The 21,361-nt window shown below is 51.1% G+C and overlaps 1 protein-coding gene across 3 annotated transcripts in view; it reads left to right on the top strand.

The window, feature by feature from the left end:
• SLC6A1 (solute carrier family 6 member 1) overlaps nucleotides 1-18,906 on the top strand; it is a 40,362-nt gene extending 21,456 nt beyond the window's left edge. For 2 of the 3 annotated variants that reach the window (XM_060307414.1, XM_060307415.1), the window contains exons 2-16: nucleotides 162-224; nucleotides 2,132-2,461; nucleotides 2,899-3,030; nucleotides 3,553-3,653; nucleotides 4,423-4,532; nucleotides 4,930-5,062; nucleotides 8,038-8,172; nucleotides 8,412-8,515; nucleotides 8,767-8,891; nucleotides 10,200-10,312; nucleotides 10,667-10,798; nucleotides 11,647-11,749; nucleotides 12,904-13,004; nucleotides 13,881-14,048; nucleotides 16,537-18,906. In XM_060307414.1, coding sequence (XP_060163397.1) covers nucleotides 2,224-2,461; nucleotides 2,899-3,030; nucleotides 3,553-3,653; nucleotides 4,423-4,532; nucleotides 4,930-5,062; nucleotides 8,038-8,172; nucleotides 8,412-8,515; nucleotides 8,767-8,891; nucleotides 10,200-10,312; nucleotides 10,667-10,798; nucleotides 11,647-11,749; nucleotides 12,904-13,004; nucleotides 13,881-14,048; nucleotides 16,537-16,641 — 1,800 coding nt within the window. In that variant the 5' untranslated portion in view covers nucleotides 162-224; nucleotides 2,132-2,223 and the 3' untranslated portion in view covers nucleotides 16,642-18,906. The remainder of the gene's footprint in view (nucleotides 1-161; nucleotides 225-2,131; nucleotides 2,462-2,898; nucleotides 3,031-3,552; nucleotides 3,654-4,422; nucleotides 4,533-4,929; nucleotides 5,063-8,037; nucleotides 8,173-8,411; nucleotides 8,516-8,766; nucleotides 8,892-10,199; nucleotides 10,313-10,666; nucleotides 10,799-11,646; nucleotides 11,750-12,903; nucleotides 13,005-13,880; nucleotides 14,049-16,536) is intronic. The other variant, XM_030840750.2, reaches the window with a different exon arrangement.
• Nucleotides 18,907-21,361: the final 2,455 nt, after the last annotated feature.

Raw genomic sequence — 21,361 nt, 5'->3', positions numbered from 1 at the left:
TTGCTGTGTGCACATGCTGTGGTCACCCCTGCTGGGTGGCTCCATGGGGCCCGTCTGCAGCTCAGATGCTGGCAGGCTTCCTGCACCCCTGCTGCTCTCTGCCCAGGGCTGCTATCAGCCCGTCTGTCCGTTCAACGTCCCTCCTGTCCTCTGCTTTGCAGGCTCTCACCCAGGGGTTGCAGAGGGAGCTGCTCTGGAGCTGACCCAGCACAGAAAACCATCAGGTAACATCAACAACCAAAATCAAAACAACAATCTATGGAGTTCTTTTCTGAACCATTTGGGTGAAAAGCACCCTCACAGCCATTAAAGTTTATTTTGGCCATAATTCTACAAGCCAGATAGGATTCCCCCTCCCCATTTTATAGGTGGAAAAACTGAGGCCAGAGAAATCAAGAGTAGTACTTAGGGTCACTCTGCTGGTAAAAGGTGGACTGGAGATTTGAATCCAGGACAGGTCTGATCCAGTGTCATATGCTGTCTTCTACCCCATGCTGCCTCTGCAACTAAATAGGTAAGAAGGGTACAGAATGTAGGTAGAACATCTGGGGGAGACCGAGGGTCAGAGAGGTCATCCAAGCTGGTAGTCCTTCCTTGCCTGAGGGCTGGGCTGGGCTCCCGGCCTAAGAATCTCCTTTATCGGGATTTGTTAAAAGTATAGATCCGTTCATTGATGATGGACACTTAGACTGTTTCCATCTCCTGGCTATTGTAAATAGAGCTGCAGTGAACACTTTGGTACATGACTCTTTTTGAATTATGGTTTTCTCAGGGTATATGCCCAGTAGTGGGATTGCTGGGTCACATGGTAGTTCTATTTGTGGCACATATATACAATGGAATATTACTCAGCCATAAAAAGAAATTGAGCTATTTGTGATGAGGTGGATGGACCTAGAGTCTGTCATACAGAGTGAAGTAAGTCAGAAAGAGAAAGACAAATACCGTATGCTAACACATATATATGGAATTTAAGAAAAAAAAATGTCATGAAGAACCTAGGGGTAAGACAGGAATAAAGACACAGACCTACTAGAGAATGGACTTGAGGATATGGAGGGGGGAAGGGTAAGCTGTGACAAAGCGAGGGAGTGGCATGGACATATATACACTACCAAACGTAAGGTAGATAGCTCGTGGGAAGCAGCCGCATAGCACAGGGAGATCAGCTCGGTGCTTTGTGACCACCTAGAGGGGTGGGATAGGGAGGGTGGGAGGGAGGGAGACGCAAGAGGGAAGAGATATGGGAACATATGTATATGTATAACTGATTCACTTTGTTACAAAGCAGAAACTAACACACCATTGTAAAGCAATTATACTCAGATAAAGATGTAAAAAAAAAAAAAGTATAGATGTGGGGCTGTCTCCTAGAGATTCTGATGTGGCACATCTGGGGAGGGACCTGGGGACCTGTGTCTTCGTAGAGCTTCCTAAATGACTTGGAAACACAGCCAGGCTTGGGGACTGCTGGTGAATTAGTAGCAGGTCCTCACTGTTTGCAGCCACTGGGTGCTCACTAAGTGAAGAACAACAGCCCGGTAAGGGGTCCACTACGATCATCCTCAAATTAAAAGATAGGGAGAGTGAGGCCCAGAGAGGTTAAGAAGCTTACTCAAAGTCACACAGCTCCGAAGTGGCAAAGAGGACTTTGATCATGATCAGAGTCTGTGCTCACATACCGCCTTCACCTACCGCTGCAGCCAGGAAACCTCCCTATTCAGCCTCACAGGAAAATCCTGCATTGCTTACCCTGCCTTGGCTATTACGGCCTCAGCGAATGGAAAATCTCCCAACTGCATCCTGGGAGGCAAAGGTGAAGTGCACATAATATTTCTGTTTGGAAATTTGGTTGCCTGGGGCTACTCTCTGACGTGGACACGTAACGGAGGGCACGTGACACAGATGGCCAGCGTTGATGCTAGCCCAGGAGACGTCAAGACCACATTCTCACATGCTGACTTTGGAAGCAAAAGGCATCTTCCTTCCTCCTGGGGCAGGAGCTGGCAGGAAAAAGAGGGAGAGCCCTCTTCGTCCCTTGGTTTGTGGGTTATTTTGTTTTGTTATTTTGGGGCGACTCCAGGATCTTAACACCTTCAGTGCCTGTCACCCTATCCCTCTGTTCTCCTAGGGTGACCTTGAGCCGCAAAACTGCTGTCCACGTAGACCAGGGCTGACATCGCACGTCCGTCTGCCAGGACCCCTGCGTCCAAACTCCGAGACATGGCGACCAATGGCAGCAAGGTGGCCGACGGGCAGATCTCCACGGAGGTCAGCGAGGTCCCCGTGGCCAATGACAAGCCCAAAACGCTGGTGGTCAAGGTGCAGAAAAAGGCGGCAGACCTTCCAGACCGGGACACATGGAAGGGCCGCTTCGACTTCCTCATGTCCTGCGTGGGCTACGCCATCGGGCTGGGCAATGTCTGGAGGTTCCCATATCTCTGCGGGAAAAACGGTGGCGGTAGGTGCTGGCCTGGTGACCTCCTGCTGGGTCTGCACACCCCCCCCCCCGACACACACACACACACACACACACACGGAGAGTGTCCTGCTTAGGCATTTTCTGGGGTGACCTTGGGGAAATGGGTCCCCTAAAGACTCCAATGGGAGTGCCAGGCCCCACTTCTGCTTCTTGTCCTTTTCCAAAGGATTCCCAAAGGGCAGTAGTCCTCTGTTAATGATGCCCGAAAGGTCCCGTCTTCATTCTGCAAAGTGCAGGGCATGGGTCTTGAGCAAAGGACGTCCTCAGGCCTCACTTTGGCTTCGGGTGCTGCTTTTAAGTCAGAATATAATGAAATCGTGGCAGGGACCCCAGAACGCCCCGCTGTGATGCTCTCTCTGACCGACCGGGTTTCTAAAAGCTCAAGGCCACGAGCATCTCTCTTCTTGACCCCGCAGGGGCCTTCCTGATCCCCTACTTCTTGACGCTCATCTTTGCGGGGGTCCCGCTCTTCCTGCTGGAGTGCTCCCTGGGCCAGTACACGTCCATCGGGGGCCTGGGGGTGTGGAAGCTGGCCCCCATGTTCAAGGGTGAGTGTGCAGAGTGGAGCTGTGGGTTGTGGTCGTGCTCCTGCCCACAGCTCCGGGCCCTGGACAGAGGGAGCTGTTGGGTCACGTCTGAGCAGCGGGGAGCCCTTGCAGGGGCCAGGTGACCCATGGCAATGCTGGTCAGAGGAGGACCCAGTCCAGAGGCCCCGCACGCACGTCAGCCTGCCCTGCCCCGTGAACTCATTTCCCCGGCAGGGGCTGGGCGCGACATCCTCTGCTTCCTTGTTCAGTGCCTGATGGACACTCGGGTAGACATGTGCAGGGTCGTGCTTGCCTGGCAAGCCAAGGCCCCAGTCCGCCCTGCAACCAGCCTGTGCTGGGCCCCAGACGCAAGTCCTGGCTCCCTCACTTGCCATGTGTGTGTGACCTTAGCCAAGTCCCTGCTTCTCTCCAAGTTCCAGTGACACTGTAGATGTCCTGGAAAATGACAACGATGACAGGAGCTGGGATGGTTATGATTCTTACTGTATTAAATGAAGGTCGTGATGATGTGTCTGGTCCCAGGTGTGGGCCTTGCCGCTGCTGTGCTGTCGTTCTGGCTGAACATCTACTACATTGTCATCATCTCTTGGGCCATCTACTACCTGTACAATTCCTTCACCACAGTGAGTGGCCCCTTGGACCACCCGCCCCCCAGAAGGAGGCAGACCCAGACCCCACCCTCCCTCTACTGGGACCACCGTTCTGCCGACAGGGCCATTCCTCCGGGTGGTGGGCGTGGTTTGCCTTCGGCAGCCCTGTGTCCTCGTCCTAGCACCATTCGCCCATGTTATATAGACCCAGACAGCCTGGGTTCAAATCCTGACCCTAGTCTATACCAACTGTGCCGCTTCAGGAAAGGGACTTAACCTCTCTGAGCCACAGTGCCCTCATTTATAAAATGGGGCTTAAGGTAAAACTCACCTCACCTCATACGGTTGTGTGAGGATTAAGGAGTAATAAGTGTAAAGTGCTTAGAACCATACCCAGCAAAGAACAAACACTGTAAGTGTTCACTGTTAACTTCATCGTGCACAGGCTCAGACGGGCACAGTTACTTACCCAAGGTCACGTAGCTGGGAAGTGGCCCCAGGGTGGACACAGGAGACCTTACGGTACAGCTCAGAGAGCTGGTATTCAGAGTGAAAAGGCTGAGGTTCAGATTTCAGCCCTGACATGTAGGAGCTGTGTGGTCTTGAGCAAGTTGCTGCCCCTCTCTGATCTCTAAAATGGGGCTCACAACATGACCTGCACCTGGAGCTGTTGGGAATGGGAGGTGAGGTAATGGGTGTGAGCAGGCTCAGAGGACTGTGAGGATGTGCGGGATGTGCTGGGGCCACTGGGGCCAGCTCTTGGGGTCTTATGTGGTTTATCTGTGCCGCTGTGTCTTTGCAGACGCTGCCATGGAAACAGTGTGACAACCCCTGGAACACAGACCGCTGCTTCTCCAACTACAGCATCGTCAACACCAGCACCATGACCAGCGCCGTGGTGGAGTTCTGGGAGTGAGTGCGGGGCCATCCCTGGGGGCGGTGGCGTATCACTCAAGGCCAGTGAGAACAACAGCGAGCTTTCACTGCAAGATTTTAAGCAGGAAAGTGACGTGATCAGACGTTAGAAGGGGCTGGAGTGGGGACAGAGCAGAAGTGAAGGGGGGTGGTCCTGCTGAGAGGCCTCTGCAGACATCCAGGTGAGCGGCCATGGTGGCAGAACTAAGTCACTGGCAGGTCCCTTGAGCAAACAGTACTTTCTCCCGATTAGTGTAAGGGACCCGTGGCCCCCACCCAGCTCTTGGAGCCCAGTGATCACAGCTGTCAGCACCATCACGCCCTGGGCGCCCCCGGGTCACTCCAGCCCCCACCAGCCCCACGTAACTTTGTCCTCCCTCTGATGTTCCACCAGGCGCAACATGCATCAGATGACAGACGGGCTGGATAAGCCAGGTCAAATCCGCTGGCCTTTGGCCATCACCCTGGCCATCGCCTGGATCCTTGTGTATTTCTGTATCTGGAAGGGTGTTGGCTGGACTGGAAAGGTAAGAGGTGTGCACAGTGGGGACCCAAGGGGGATGGGTCTACAAAGGGATCTCTGCTCTGGGTGAGGAGTCAATAGCTCCCAGGAACCCCATCCAGCTTTGACTTAAGCAGGTGCCTTCATCTCTCTGTGCCTCAGTTTCCTTTCCTGTAAAATAGGAATAAAAGGATTAAAGGAAATACTGCAAGTCATGCTGTTAGTGCAGTGCCAGGCTCATGGTGAATGCCTTGAGATCGAGATTCCCCTGGGCCGGACAGAACCATTGCAAAGCGGAGGGCAAATGTGGCTCCTGGACCATTTGACAAACCATCCCTGAGATCTACTCTGTTCCAAGCTTTGTTCTAGGTGCAGGTGATCCAGAGGTGAGCACAGTTACATCCCGGCCTTTGAGGAGGTAATAGAGATGGATTGGTTCGTGGTTAAATACTCAGGCCCTGTGTTCAAACGGTTCTGACCCATCTTGGCCATTTATGTGGCTGTGTGACCTGGAACAAATCGCTTTGCCTCTCTGAAACCCAGTGTCCTCTTCTGTAAAATAGGACCAATAACCGCTTATCCATTGGTTTGTTATGTGAATCAAATGAGCTGCTGATTTTGTGAAGAAATCAGAAGCTAGCAAGAGGAGTTGTTATTGTTTTTGTTTTTGGCAAAGGCAGAGCCGTGCCAAGCTGGGATGTCCAGCCTGGGGACACCTGGGGATTAAATTGCCAATCAGATCAGGGGTGAGGTGGGGACTGGCCTCACCCCCACCTCTTTCTGTTTTCAAGCCCCATCCCAGGAGTCTGGGGACAGAAGATGGCCAAGTCTCTCACTGGCCTGGACCGGAAGGAAACTCACAGGGCAAGGGTATTGTCTGAGGTCTTAGAGCAAGTAAGGGAAAGAAAGGAATTGAACTGAATCCGGCTCAGACAGGGAGGTCCAGACTGCCCAAGAAGCTGAATCGAGCAAAACAGAACCTTAGTGAATTACACACTTGGGCACGGACCCAGCTAACGAGAAGCTGCCCAACTGCGGTCAGGTGGGACCTTCGGATCCACCGGGTTCTCAGAACCAAGGCCGCTGTCAAACATCTCTGCTTTGTCCCTAGGCTAGGTGAGCAGGAGGAGGGCACAGGTGTCTCCCAGCCCAACTTCAGGCAGCGGAAGAATGTAGGGCCCAAGGGCTTTGGCGGAGACAGAGCTGAATTTGAATGTCAGTCCCCTGGGCCCTAGCTGTGTGCACTTGGGCAAGTCACTTCACTTTTCCGAGCCTCAGTTTCCTCATCTGCTAAATGGTCACAGTATTAGTGCCTTACAGGGTTGTCTCAAAGACTAAGTGAGATAATCAGTCTGCATGGAATGTAGAGCGTATGCCTAGCACACAGTCGGCACTCAATACATGATGTCTATTATAATTATTTGTGGGTTGTGGGTGGTACCTAAAGTTCCTGCTGCCTTAGGAGACCGACTACTTCTTGGGGACAGAGAGTAGAGCCCCTCTCACTGCATCTTTTGAGTGAGTCAACCAGTCTATCAATGAGCATTTACTGAGCTCCTACTGTATACCTGGCTCCATGCCAAAGACCCAGTGAAGAGCAAGACATAGATGACATGGATTAAGCATGTTGTATGTCCTCATACACCCAACCTGTCTGAGCAAAAAGGTTGATTGTACCCAGACAAGAAAAAGCTAGGTTCAGAAAGGATGAGAAATTGACCCAGTGTCACACAGCTTGTAGGTGACACAGATGGTTTTAAATCCCCTTTTCCTAATTCCAAGGACAGTGTTTTTTCTGCTGGATCGTGGCTGCCTTTCCTAAGCCTGAAGAGTCTCAGAGTCGTCAGGGAGATGAGACTAACCCAGAGAATAATTTATGCTGACCGGGAAGTAGGGGCACATCAGACTTGGAGGTACAGAGGTTACTGACCTTGAAAATTGCTCTTTCACACTGGTGAGCAAAGAAATGCCATTTCAGACAGTGACGTCAGTCTCTTGATTATCAATTTAAAGTAATTTGTAAGGTGATTATCCTCAGTGCTGGCCCCTTTGTGGGAAAGGCACTGTCTGTAGTACTGGACGAAGTTCAGTTTCTGGGAGGTAATTAGGCAATGTGGATCGAAAAGCCTTGAGAAGTTTATTCCTTTTTACTCAGTAAATCCACTTATAAGAATTTTTCTCAAGAATAGTATAATAATTTTGTAGACAAAGTTTTATCTACAGGGTGTCCGGTGTAGTAGTATTGAGACTCACATAAAATTCGAAATAACCTGAACGGATAACAGTAGGGGAAATTTTAAAAAGGGTGGTGGGACCTCCTGAGGGACTGTTTTGTATAATTAAAAATCACAGTGTATAAGACAGTAAAACAGCATTCAGTAAACGAAACAAGAAACAAAGCTGTACGTACTGTGTTTTTTAACTTTAAACATGTTAAATGAGAAGGCAAGTATATAATTTGCACCTCATTTGTCAGAAAATGTAATCATATATGCAAAGGAAAGTCTCAAAAGAGAATATTAAAATATTAACATCCATGCACTTATGTATTTGTCAGGCAGTTACTGAGTGTCTACTATATACCATGGACTGTTCTAGGCACTGGGAAAACAGAGAAGTGAACACGACAAGTCCTGTCCCTCATGTAACTTGTATTCTACGGGCTGTTGAAAGGAACTCTAATTTGTGTGTGTATTCATATGTAATTAAAAAATTTCCTTGTCACCACATATATTATTTGAATACTTTAAATAAAAATAAAAAAATAGGAAGGGTAGGGAAAAGGGAAAAAATGGGTGCTGAGCTGGTTGATTCAGACACCAAGGAGCAGCTTCAGAAAAGTGGCCAAGAGGAGCAGGTTAGGAATCCAGGAAGGCTTCCTGGAGGAAGATGAATTGGAACCAAGCCCAGAGCCACAACAGGTAGGGATATAGGTAAAGTGGTTAAGGAAAGCATGGGTGCGCTGGAAGGGGCGTAACCCTTTGCCCCCTTTCCTCCCAGGTGGTCTACTTCTCTGCCACGTATCCCTACATCATGCTGATCATCCTGTTCTTCCGCGGAGTGACGCTCCCCGGGGCCAAGGAGGGCATCCTCTTCTACATCACGCCCAACTTCCGCAAGCTGTCGGACTCTGAGGTGAGCGACCTCCCAACCTGGTCCTGGAGCGCCCCCCGCGGGGTTAAGAGCACATCTGGGTCCTGAGCCATCGTTTACCACCTTTAGGATAAGTTATCGCACCTCTCGGAGGGACCCGCGTATGTGAACTGGGGTTGCTGCCTGGTAGAGCTGGTTAGCACGTGTAAAAGGCCCTGGGGCGTTCCGGGCTATGATTATGACTTTGACGTTTTTTTTTTTTTTAATCATTCTGCCTATAGGTGTGGCTGGATGCGGCTACCCAGATCTTTTTCTCCTATGGGCTGGGCCTGGGATCCCTGATCGCTCTCGGCAGCTACAACTCTTTCCACAACAACGTCTACAGGTGCTTCCCCGCGGCCACGCCCCTCCGAGAGCACGCCCCTCCCTTGGCCTGTCAACTCCACCCATCTCTGAGCCAAAACCTTCTGGTCACTCCTTCCGGTTCCACCCCTTCCGGGGGAGGCGGGGGGAGGGGCACACCAGTAGCTCGGCTCACAGGTACCCTACTCCGCCTGGCCCCTTGATAACCACGGCCCGCTAGCTCACCTTCCCGCCAGCCCCACCCTTCCTGACCCCACCCCTCCCTCTCTGCAGGGACTCCATCATCGTCTGCTGCATCAATTCCTGCACCAGCATGTTCGCAGGATTTGTTATCTTCTCCATCGTGGGCTTCATGGCCCATGTCACCAAGAGGTCCATTGCTGATGTGGCGGCCTCAGGTCAGCACCGCACTGGGGAGGGCTGGGGGGAGGGGCTAACCCCGCGGACTTTGTACATCTTCATCGCTGTCACCGTCATCACCACCGTGGCTCGCTGGCGTTGAGTGTCCCTACCTGCCGCAGTGCCCTGAGCGTTTACATGGACAGTGTCCCTGAATCTTCCCAACACTATGGGGTCAGTGCTCTTGTTATTCTCATCTCATAGGTGAGGAAACCGAGACTCACCAAGGTCACCTACCCAAATTAACAGAGCTCAAAGGTGGTAGGACTGGAGTTGACCCCAGACCTGGCTGGTTGCAAAGCCAGGCCATTCTGGCACCTCCAGCACGATCCTGGACATCTGGGGGGAGCAGACCTACTCTTGTCCCCTGGGATATCAACTTTGGTCCAACCCAGACACCTTCACCATCGTGACTCAAAGCGCCCGCATCGGTGGTTTTGTCCCAGTTCCAAAAAGGTTCTCACCGACTGGGCTGTGCCCACTCTGCTCTCCACACAGTCATCCATGCCACAGGGTCCAAGGACAGCCCCAGACACACCCCCTTCCCTGCTCAAACGCGGGGGACCCGCTGTGTGCTCAGCAGAGGCTCAGGGAGGCAATGTGACCTGTCCCTTCTCTGTCGTGGGGAGCTGGGCGTGTCGTGTGGAAAGGAACATTCCCCTCCAAGGGCTTGCTCTCCCCTGCACAGGCAGCGCAGCATCTCATTTCTCTGGAACTTCCCAGCCAACCCCCTTTCCAGAGCCAGACCCCAGAGGGGTTACAGTCTGTTTCTTTCTTCCACGGTTTTCCCTGATCTCCTGGATACCCACCCCCAGACACTCACAGGGTCCCAAACTCCTCAAGCCTTCTCCTACCCTGTTCTCCCATCGTAGCAAAGGGTTCCAGTGTCTAGTGCCCAGGCCAGGCCCCCAGCATCATCCTGGACCCTTCCTTTGTCTTCCCTCCCCTTCCCTCACAAACCAACCGAAACCAGGGCCTGCCCACTCTGCCTCCTGAGTATCTCTCCATCCGGCCCCCTGTCTGCACCTGCACTGTCCCCAGTCCCCACCGCTGGCCAGGTCACTGCAGTCCCTCCTCTTATCTCACTGGTCCCCTTGCCTCTGGACCCAACTCTGTAGCCTCCTGCCTCCCCCTTCCTCAGCCCCTCCCCCCAACTGTTTCCTTGTCTGGAAAGGGAGGCTGATAACACTCACTGAAACGTTTCCTCTGAAGATGAGATGAAATAAAGCTCAGGAAGTGGGTGCGCTGGGGATGCCGCAGGGGCTCAGCGCCTTGTATTTTTTCCTCTTCTGCCCTTCCTGCCACAGGCCCTGGGCTGGCGTTCCTGGCATATCCGGAGGCGGTGACACAGCTGCCCATCTCTCCCCTCTGGGCCATCCTCTTCTTCTCCATGCTGCTCATGCTGGGCATTGACAGCCAGGTGAGGTTACCCTCCCTGGCGCCTTGAGGAGCCCCCACCCAGCCTCACTGGTCCAGGACCAAGCAGGGAGAGGAGCCCATTGTCTTAGGCCCCCTAGAAGCTGGCCAAGAGTTTCAAACCCTCGGGATGTTCTACCACATGACACTTCAGGGATCAGCTCAGCTACCTTCTGCATTTTCCAGATGGGGAAACTGAGGCCCAGGGGGAAGGGATTCTCCTGAGGTCACAGAGGGAGGCAGAGGGAGAGTCAGGCCTGGAACCCAGGGTTCCCCTGGCCCTGCCGTCCCCACAGGGTGAGGCTTTGGGTGGGTGGGGCTGGGGCTGCCTGGGGTGGCTGACCTCCGCCCCCCGCAGTTCTGCACCGTGGAAGGCTTCATCACTGCCCTGGTGGATGAGTACCCCAGGCTGCTCCGCAACCGCAGGGAGCTCTTCATTGCCGCCGTCTGCATCGTCTCCTACCTGATCGGCCTGTCTAACATCACCCAGGTGAGCGCGTCAGCACCTGGCACACCTCTGCTGCTGCCTGCCTGGGGCCACTCCCAGGCCCTCTATGCCCCAGCCTTGTCCCATCCCACCTTTCATTTTGGTGGACAAGACTGACATGCAAATTAGATCATTAAATGCCATGAAGAACAGAGGATAGTGGGACAGAGAATGAACAGCAGGGGTGGGAAGGACGGTGCCTTGGACAGAGTAGTCAGGGCAGTCCCTCTGAGGAAGTGACATTTCAGCTGAAACTCACATGGCGAGGAAGAGTCAGCCAGGGGAAGATCTAGCTAGGGGAGGAAAGCACAGCAGGTGCAAAGGCCCTGGGGTGGGAATGGGCTTGGCAAGCTTGAGGGACAGAAAGAAGGCCAGCGTGGTAGCGACAGAGGGAGTGGGGGAGTAGGTAGTGGATGCAGAGCCAGATCATGCAGGACCTTCCAGGGTGGGCATTTGGATTTTATTTTATTTTATTTTACTTTACATCTCTTTACATTTTATATATTACATTACAGTCTTATTTAAACTATGGAAGAGCTTCTGGAGAGAGACATGACTGGTTTAACATTGTGAACAGATGGCTCAGATGACCAGCTCCTCTTTCTGCCCTCCAGCCCTCCCAGAAATGGGACATTTCCCTCCGCCACCTGGGCATTTTCTTCCCATTCCCCAGAGTCCATGCCCACATCCTTGCAGGGTCGCAAAGACCTCTGTGCTTCCTCTCATCTACCCTCAAGCCTTCTTGATGCAGTGTAGCCTAATCCCAACCCACACAGCCTGTGTTGACCAGGAACTGAATGCAGTGGTCCCCCGGGGAGGTGGACCCTCTCTCAGCTCTTTTGCTTTCGCAGGGGGGCATTTACGTCTTCAAACTCTTTGATTACTACTCCGCCAGTGGCATGAGCCTGCTGTTCCTCGTGTTCTTTGAATGCGTCTCCATTTCCTGGTTTTATGGTAAGCACCAACCCCGCCTCCCTCCCTCCCTCGTTCATTTGTTCATTCATTCATTCATCCCTTTCTTCAGTCATCATTCAGTAAATACGACTTGAGCACCAGGCCCTCTCCATACATTAATTTATTCGGTCCTCACTGCAGTTCGATGAAGTTAGCACAGGACGTCCCATGTTTAGAAGATACCATAAGAAGAAGAGTTAAATAAACTCATTTAAAATGGGAGTCAAAATTTCTTCATAAATTTTGCCATAAAAGACCTCTTTGAGATTTTATCGAGAAAAAGGAAACTGAAACTATAAAAAAGTTCTAAAGTTAAATATTTTTAAAAGCTAGGCTATAATTAAAAGTATGCACTATCTTAGAATGTAGGACATGATGATTTTTATTTGTTGATTTTGTGGGCTAAGTTTCCTGACCCAACTGCGTGATAGTGAAAAGGCTGTCCTTCCGGGCACTTTGGTTGTCACAGCAAGATGATGTTTTTGGAAGAAGTGTTCTCCAGAGTCCCTCTGGGTCCTTGGTATTCTGTGTATGTTGTTTGTAGTCCTGCCACCTCACCCTTCCTCATCATTTTCTTCTTGCTTTCTAACTGGTCTAGCACTGTCAGGTCCTCACTGTCAGTGACTTTGCTGATGATCTGAGCAGTGCCCAGTGCCCAGTGTCACTCTCATGAACTTCAGGACATCTGCAGTGGGTTTTTTTGTTTTGTTTTTTTTGCAAGATTGGCAGTTCTTCTTTGCAATTTGCAATCCATCACCAGTTGCTTATGCATCAGATCAGCAGGGAAAACCACCCCTGCCCAGCAAAGCTTTGAAGGAATGGCTGGGAGAGATGTTGGGTGGGAGGGACACTGAGAGTGACGGGGATGCTCTTTGTAAGTACATCCTTTTGTTGGTGGATGTTTTCACATTCAGGTGACTTGCTCTCCCATACAACTCGTTTGCTGGGGGATTTGGTTATTGAATCCTTAGCTAATAAGGACCCCCACCCCCACCCCAGAGCATTAGCCCCATGTTACAGATGAGGAAACTGAGGCTCAGAGAGGTTAGGTGACTTGCCCGTGGTCACACTGTGACAAAACAGCAGGTCGGGGCCTTGAACCTGCAGTCCCCATGGCTCGCCCATCCCTCCTGCTCTTGCTCCAATTGTCACAGGTGTCAACCGATTCTATGACAACATCCAAGAGATGGTTGGCTCCAGGCCCTGCATCTGGTGGAAGCTCTGCTGGTCCTTCTTCACCCCCATCATTGTGGCGGTAAGGGCAGGACCAGACCGGGCCCTGGGGTGACTCAGGTCCAGAGAGACACTTCTGGAGCCAAAGGCAGGGGGAAGAGACCCACAGACCTCTGTTCCCTAGGAATACTATTCTCTCATTTGTGCTGAGCATCTACTGTGTGCCCTGCATGGTACCAGACACGCTGCAGCATCCTCAAACATCAGCACAGTAGGCGTTATTGCCCCACTTGACTGCTGTCGGTACTGGGGCTCACCAGCCAGCATCACCCAGTGGGCTGGTGCTGCACTCAAACCTGATTCTGAAGCCAAACCAGTCACTCGGGGAGGCCTCTTATCCTCAGCATCCCTCGTTCCCTCCTGCAAGGGGAAGCCGAGGCACGAGCAGGCCTGGGAGGGGCTGCCCAGGTCCTTGCAGTGAGGCTGGGCCACTGCATATGTTGTGTCCTGCACAGGGACACTCAGCCAATGGCCGACTCGGGGCGACCTCCCACCCTTGTTCTGCTTGACAAACTGGTTAACCTGGAGGAGGGGATGCCCTTTTCTGTTGGTCCTCCCGGAGAAGCTACCTTTTGCTATTGGTCCTTCCAGAGGGGGCACCTTCTTAGTATTGACTTTCGCAAAAGGGATGCCCTTTTCTATTGGTTGCCACCGAGAAGGCACCTTTTTCTGTTGGTCCTCCCGGAAGCAGTGGCTTCTTCTGTTATACACAAAGGCACCTTATGTCCTAGCAGTGGCCTTGGGTGCAGGATTCCCAAGATGCTGAGCCCTTGTGAGGGTCAGCCCCAGGGCAGGGGTAGAGGGCAGAGGACCTATCAGCCGCAGGGTCTAGGGAGGGGCCTTGGCAGTCCAGCCTGGGTGACTGCCTGCCTCCCTCCTCTTTCCTGTCCCTCCCCAGGGTGTGTTCATTTTCAGTGCTGTGCAGATGACCCCTCTCACCATGGGAAGCTACGTTTTTCCCAAGTGGGGCCAGGGTGTGGGCTGGCTCATGGCCCTGTCTTCCATGGTCCTCATCCCGGGGTACATGGCCTACATGTTCCTCACCTTAAAGGGCTCCCTGAAGCAGGTAAGTCCCTTCTTCACCCTTCTTGTCGCTGGGCCCCTTCCCCACTCTGTTGGGCACCACGCCTACACTCATGGAGCACAGTCTATTTGGGGAGACAGACAACTTGATAGCCAGTGAAAGTAGAGTGTCAGAGGTCACGATTGGGGTGAACCAGGGAGACATCCTCCTGCATTATGGAGGGTTAGAGAAGGCTTCCTAAAGAGGGGACAGCAAAGAAGAGAACTAAGGACTATCCAGACTTAAAAGTAGAAGCAGGGGGGAAAAAAAAGATACAAATGAAGTTATTTACAGAACAGATGTAGACTTACAGGCATAGAAAACAAACTTATGGTTACCAAAGGGAGATAAATTAGGAGGTTGAGATTAACATATACACACTACTGGGCTTCCCTGGTGGCGCAGTGATTGAGAGTCCACCTGCCGATGCAGGGGACACGGGTTCGTGCCCCGGTCCGGGAGGATCCCACGTGCCGCGGAGCGGCTGGGCCCGTGAGCCATGGCCGCTGAGCCTGCGCGTCCGGAGCCTGTGCTCCGCAATGGGAGAGGCCACAACAGTGAGAGGCCTGCATACCGCAAAAAAATCAACAACAACAACAAAAAAAACCATATACACACTACTATATATAAAATAGATAAACAACAAGGACATAGTATAACACAGGGAACTATACTTAATATTTTGTAATAACCTATAAGGAAGAAGAATTTGAAAAAGGATGTGTATATACATATATATATATACACATATATATAAAACCAAATCACTGTGCTGTACACATGAAGCTAACATAAAATCAACTCTACTTCAATTTTTTAAAAAATAAATAAATAATAAAAGTAGAAGCAGAGAGAAGTCCCAGGGGTATAAACTGATCAGTGAGGCTGGAGGGTAGAGTGGGGAGGGGTGCAGGGAGGTGATAAGACATGAGGCTGGGAATGTAAGAAGGTTGGACCAGATGATGAAGGGCTTTGAAAATGAGGACAAGAACTTTGGACTTTATCCTGAGTTTATCCAGTGGCAAATGGGGAGCCATTGAGGTTTCAGAGCAGGTAAGGGTGGGATCAGATGTGTTAAGAGCTTAACTCTAGACCTCACGTAAGGCACGCTGCCCCCAGCAGGGACCCACTGGCATATGTGAGGTCCACGTCAGCTCTTTGTTAAATTATATTGAATTCTTGAGTGAAACAAGGCAGTGCTGGAGGTCCAGGTGCTGAGACATTGATGAAGTAAGTGTAGCCCGGGGAGATTTCACTGAGGAGGTGGAAGGCCACAGCTGGGAGGACCTAGATCTGTGCCTCTCAGCCTTATTGCCCACCAAGATGTCCCTGCCAGACACACTCAGAGCCAGAATGAGGGTCTGTAAGGTCTGCATCATAGGGGTGGCGTGTTGTGCGCAGCCCCTGGAGTTGCTGGGCCAGCCTCCTCCCTTCACAGAAAGAGCACATGAGGTGCCGGGTGGGGAAACTGCTTCCCCATCCCTTGCAGTCAGGTATTAGCAGAGCTGGGGCCTTACAGCCCTTTCTTCCAACTCCAGGTCCAACACTTTTGTTTACCATGATTCGCTGCTGTGTCTCAAAAGGTAGTCAGGTCTGAGAGTGGCAGAGAGGCAGAAGGGGTGCATTTGTGGAAGGGAGCACAGCCTGTGCAAAGGCCCAGCGGTGGGAAAGGGAAGACTCGTCTGAGGACAGTGCTGATGGGGCAGGATGGCAGGGCGGGTGTGCAGAGAAGGTGGGGAGGTTGCACCCCTTTAGCAAACATGCATTGAGCACCTGCTATGTGCCAGACACTATTGTCAGTGCTGGGGACACAGCCATGAGCAAAATCCTACCCTCATGGACCTTACATTCTGAGAGAGGAAGATCAGCAATTAACAAAATAAAGTCACATTTGATGGGGATGAGGAATATGGAGAAAGAGGGTGTAGGGGGTGCTGGGCAAGGCCTCGCTGAGGAGATAACGCTGAGCCAAGACCTAAGGAGACAGAGACTGAGCTGTGTCACTGTCTGAAAGGGGTGTCCCTGGAGAGGGTCCGGCAAGTGCAAAGGCCCTGGGGCAGGTGCTTGCTTGGTGCTTGTGAGGAGGCCAGTGTGGCTGCAGTGTAGAGAGCAAGGGGCTGAGGGGAGAACACTGAGGTCTGCAGTGATGGGCGCCAGATCCTGTGGGGCCGTGTAGGACTTTGGTGAAATGGGAGCCCTCGTGGGGTCCTGAGGAGCAGAGGGATGTGATCCCCCTCTGGCTGGGGTGTTGAGAGTAGAATGAAGGGGATGAGGGGCAGGAATGGAAGTGGAGGGCTGGGGGCAGTTACTGCAGGGACCCAAGTGAGAGGGAGTGGGTGTGGCCCAGCGGAGCTTTGGAAGGTGTGCAGGAGGGGGCTGGCACCTGGGAGCACCTCGCAGGCAGAACAAACAGGGGAGACTTGAGAAGAGGGTGGGCCAACGAGAGGCCAGCCCCTCTCCCTCCCAGCCTGAATCCTCCCGCTGTCCACAGCGCATCCAGGTCATGATCCAGCCCAGCGAAGACATTGTCCGCCCCGAGAATGGCCCAGAGCAGCCGCAGGCCAGCGGCTCCGCCAGCAAAGAGGCCTACATCTAGGGGTGCAGGGCGGCTCGCCCACCCACACTCTCACCCCGACCCTGGCTGTACACGACCACCACTTGATGTCTGAAGATACCGTCTATCTCAACCTACCTCGAGTGGCGAGTCCAGACACCATCACCATGCAAAGAGAGGGAGGTGGGGACAGTCACACCCCCGTGGGCCCCGCCGTGGGCAAAGAAGATGCCCGATGGCTCCAGCACCTGCGGGCTGGTGACCTTTTTAATCTGGGCCCCATCAGCATCAAGCAGTCGGCCTGTGTGACCGCTGTGATAGATCATTTTTATCCCGCCAGCGAGTGTGATGCGGAGAGGCCGCGCACTCCTGGCTTTTAGTTGTATTCCTGACTGTTCTCTTACTGCCGAAACCCATGACTGTTATCTCGGACTTGGCAGGAGTTCGGTTCCGTCGGAACACTGCTCTGTGCACATGAAAAGGGCATTTTGTATAATGGACATTTCCAGGGAGAGCTCACTCTTAAGAGCAGAGAGCCAGCAGAGCTCTTTCATTTTTTGGTTTTCTCCTTCCCGAGGCAGCTTGACAACCCCCAGCCCCTTCGGTGTTCCCAGAACTGCTTTCTCAAGCACTCCGCCCAGTGTCCTGTTTCCCTGCCGCCCGGCGGAATGAGCATCTGTGCACTAAGCTTTCCTGGCCCCCCCGCCCCCCGCTTCTCACCACGCCATTCTGCTTGCGCCTGGCCCAACAGCGATCGTTCCCGATGGGCGCTGCTCCTCGGAAAACTGCCACAAGCACAACTGATTTTTTTAATCACCATTCCGGGGACCTCAGATCCCGCTGGGGAAATTCCCTAATCAGGAGCCCCAGTTTCTCCTAGGCTGCCCGGCTTTGCAGAGCACAGAACAGTTGCAGAGGAAATCAGAGTGAGGCTCTGTCCTTGAGGCAAAGTGGATCCAGCGATCTTTCTGTCTCCTTCTTAAAACGTCTCCCTCACTGCAACCCCAGTCAAGGCTGCTGCCCTCTCCCCTTCCCTGAAGTCCCCCAGTGAGAATCTCCTCACTGCCACTAAGATCTGCCAGCCCAGTAAATGAGGAGCTAGTGTTAATCCAGACCTGCCCCGCCAAGTGCTTCCGAGATTAAAGCTGCTTCGTTGGGAAGTAGTATTTGTTCCGTTCCAGAACTGGGCTCCACAGTGGTGGCAGCAAATCGGGTGAAGACAGTTTCTTGCAAGCTCCAGCAACTCAGCGCTTCTCATTTGCCAGGAACATGGGTTCCCATGTAGCAAATCGTATGTTGTGCCCTGTACTCCTTAGCTAGTTAACTCACGAGTTGTGTTTTACGCCTAATCCTTAATAACTATGGTAAATAACTGTGACTGTGGGTTTTTTAATCTGTCATCCTCGTCCAAAAGTGACCAGCATACCAGTTCTTGCAATAAGGTATTACCCTCAGAATATTAAGCACATTCTTGTAGAGAAAAAACAAAAAGTCTGCGTACACATATAAATGCACACATATGTACATTCATCCTCATGCTTGGTACATAGGGTCTCATTTGATATTGTGTAGGAAATCTAAAAGCTTTTCCTGAAGTCATCTGTAAAATAGTCTCATTACTAAGGCATCCCAAATGCCAACTGGTGAATCCAGGATCAAAATGCATATGTATTGTTAAATTATAGGGTTTAGAACAAAAGGAACCCTTCACTGTGTCTCATGGTCCCAGCCCCCATCCTTTGTGTGAATTCCTTTAGAATAAGGGCAGGAAGACTTCTAACTTTCTCTTTGTTCTTCATTCTGAAACTAAGAACAAGTCTTTCGAAGACAAATGCAGCGTATTTAATGTTTGTAATCAAATCTAAGTGAGATGTTTGGCAAGAAATCCCTTAACTGATTTCCATCCAAACCTACTTATATAGCACAATATTATGTGTCGTACAATTACTGTGAGAACTGTGAATATGTGTAACTTTTTTTAGTATTTGCCCTGGGGAGGGAAAGATATTGTATTATCATATATGCTTTTTTTTGCAATAAGGATTTATTCTCAGAACACCAAGTAAATCTATCTCTATATTAAAAAATATATGTAATATATACATATTCAAACTATATACAGAGCCTGTTTTAAAAAATATTACAGTATTATTTAGTAAAATTATCTGTTCTATGGACCAAATGTAAAATATTTATACATGAAGATGCATTTTAAATGTCTATAAATGGTGTTATAACTAGAGCACGGGCGTTATGTACGTTTCTAAGAATATAGAGGAAAAATAATAAAGGTTCTATGATATACAATGTCAGACCTTCAGTTCTTTGGGGTGGGGGTCACAAATAGCCTCTTTCATCAAAACAGCGAGAGATACACAGAAAACATTTTTCCCCAACAGAGAGAGATTTGGGCTCAAAATCCAGGGACATGGAACTGGACTTCCCCAGAAGTCTTGGAATGAGTGGATAGAAAATGATTCTGAGCCACAGAAGGGAGGTGCTTTCACTGTTCTAAGAAACTTAAATGTGGTCAACTAAATGAAGGTCTAAAACTAGGATAATAGGAGCACATTAAGTTAACAACATTCATTCCCTCGTGATTCATTCCTCAAAATATTTAATTTTAAAATCTTATTTAAAATTTGAATTCTACAGAGAAGTTGTAAGAAAGGTTCAACAGTCACCCAGGTTCACCAGTTTTTGACACGTTGCCACCTTAAGTCTGTCTGTCAAGGTTCAGTCTGGGAAGCAGGACCACTCTGAGTATTATGGAATAAGGTGTTTATTAGAGGAACAAGCCTTATCCAGTTGTGGGAGAAGGTAGGAAGTAACGGTCTGAGAGAGTTGGGAGATCAGAGGAAAGTCACTAACCAGGTGAGCAGGAGAGGTAGGAGTGGGCCTGGTACACATCAATGCTCAGATGGGCCCATTCTGAAGACCAGCTTTGTGAGTGCCCATGATAGCGCCAGCAGATTACTCCCCTCTCGGTCCTGGCAAACCATCCCTTTCATGGTCCTCCGTAGACCCTCCCCCGGGACACGCCTCAGGCTCACTGAGCTGTTGTGGGGCTGCTTGGGGGAGCTGCCCCGTGGGCGGTTGGCCGTGGGGATGCTCACAACAGTGATGATGATAACAGATCCATTGTGGTTCCACTAAGCAGCAGGCCCTGCACCAACTCCTCCCAAGCATTTTCTCAGCTGACCCTCAGGACACCCCCATGATGTGTCGGTGCTCTCACGCTCATGCCCTGGCCTCACCCCTGCTCTGGCTCCCTTCTCGTTTCCGTTTTTTGTGCGCACCAGCTCCGATATCCACCACCTCCACTCTGTGCCACAAACGTGGCTATTACCTGTTATAATGGGAAATACATAACAAATGGTATTTAACAAGAAAACCCACAAAGCCACGTGGGCTTGCCAGTGTGGAGGCGGACAATTTACTGACAAGAACATCTCATCATGATGCACATACATTTAAGGACTGAATATTTTGCTCTTGAAGGAAAGTCTTCTTGTGCTAAAATAAATGCTAATGGGGACATGGAGCGGGGAGCCCAGCCATGATGAAGACGATAACATCATAACACTGATCAAGGAGAAATCAGGGGCTCCGGAGACCTGCTTGCTGGAGGTGTCCCCTGATGTTTTCAAGGGGATTTGTTGGTGTTTTCCTTGAGGTTTGGGTCCGCTCAGGTCTGAAAGAAGAAGACACCAAAGACAGAGCTAGAAGTGCAAGAGATCTGAAGGGGGAGGTAAATGTCTTTAAATGGTACAGGGGAGAAAGGACAGGAGCCAGCAGGGAAACACTCGGGCACCTGTGCCAGGAGAGAGAGAAGGAAGGAGGCTTGAGTAGGAAGAGCCTCAGACTATGGGGCAGGGCTGGGATGGTGTCAGCCAGACCAAAGGACAGCCCCAGTGCCACGGCTGTCATGAAAGGAGCCCCACATGGAGGACTGCCCAGGCCACAGCACCTCCACCATGCTGGGTCCTGACTGGGCTGCCAGGGGAAGGTGGACTTGTGCAAATGCTACAGCCGCAGCTGGAGACCGCTAGCCAGCTGCACTCCCCTCAGCAGTTCTCCAGGAGTGCAGGGACAAGGAAAGGATGTCTACATTTCTGAAGGCCTTCTACCTGCCCAGCACTTTCTCCTGGAATGCTGTTTACTCCCCACCACCAACCTGCAAAAAGGGGCAGGCTATTATTTCCATTTATAGATGAGTATGCTAAGGCTCAGAGAGGGACAGCAACTCCCCCAAGGCCACACAGCTCTAAGTCACAGGACTGGACACCACAGCAGTCTACTTGGGCAGACAAATGCACAAGGCACCGGCCCCATCTCAAACTTTCTGATGCAGGAAGTCGTTCTGATGCAGGAAGCCCGCAGGTGCTGGAGCCATCAGGCAGGGGCTCAGGAATTGCCTTCTAAAAAGCACTCCAAGCCTTTCTGATGGAGAAAGTTGGTAGCCAATCACATCAAGAAACATTGTTTAAAAGAATCTAGGAACCCAAATTGAGGGACGTTTTACAAAACAACCGATCTATGCTCTTAAAAAAATGTCAAGGTCATAAAAGACAAAATGGAGGAGTTTCAGATGAAGGAGATATGACAACTGAATGCAATGCCTGATCCTGAATTAGACACTGGGCCAGAGGAAAAAAAAATTTTTTCTTTTGCTATAAAGGGCATTAGTGGAACACTAGGTGAGATTTGAATAAGATATGTAGATTAGATAATAATATTTTATCAGTGTTAATTTCCTGAT

The sequence above is a fragment of the Globicephala melas genome, chromosome 11 (genome assembly GCF_963455315.2).
Source record: "Globicephala melas chromosome 11, mGloMel1.2, whole genome shotgun sequence".
Lineage (NCBI taxonomy): Eukaryota > Metazoa > Chordata > Mammalia > Artiodactyla > Delphinidae > Globicephala > Globicephala melas.
Note: the sequence above shows the minus strand (reverse complement) of the source record. Positions and strands in the feature narration are given on the sequence as shown.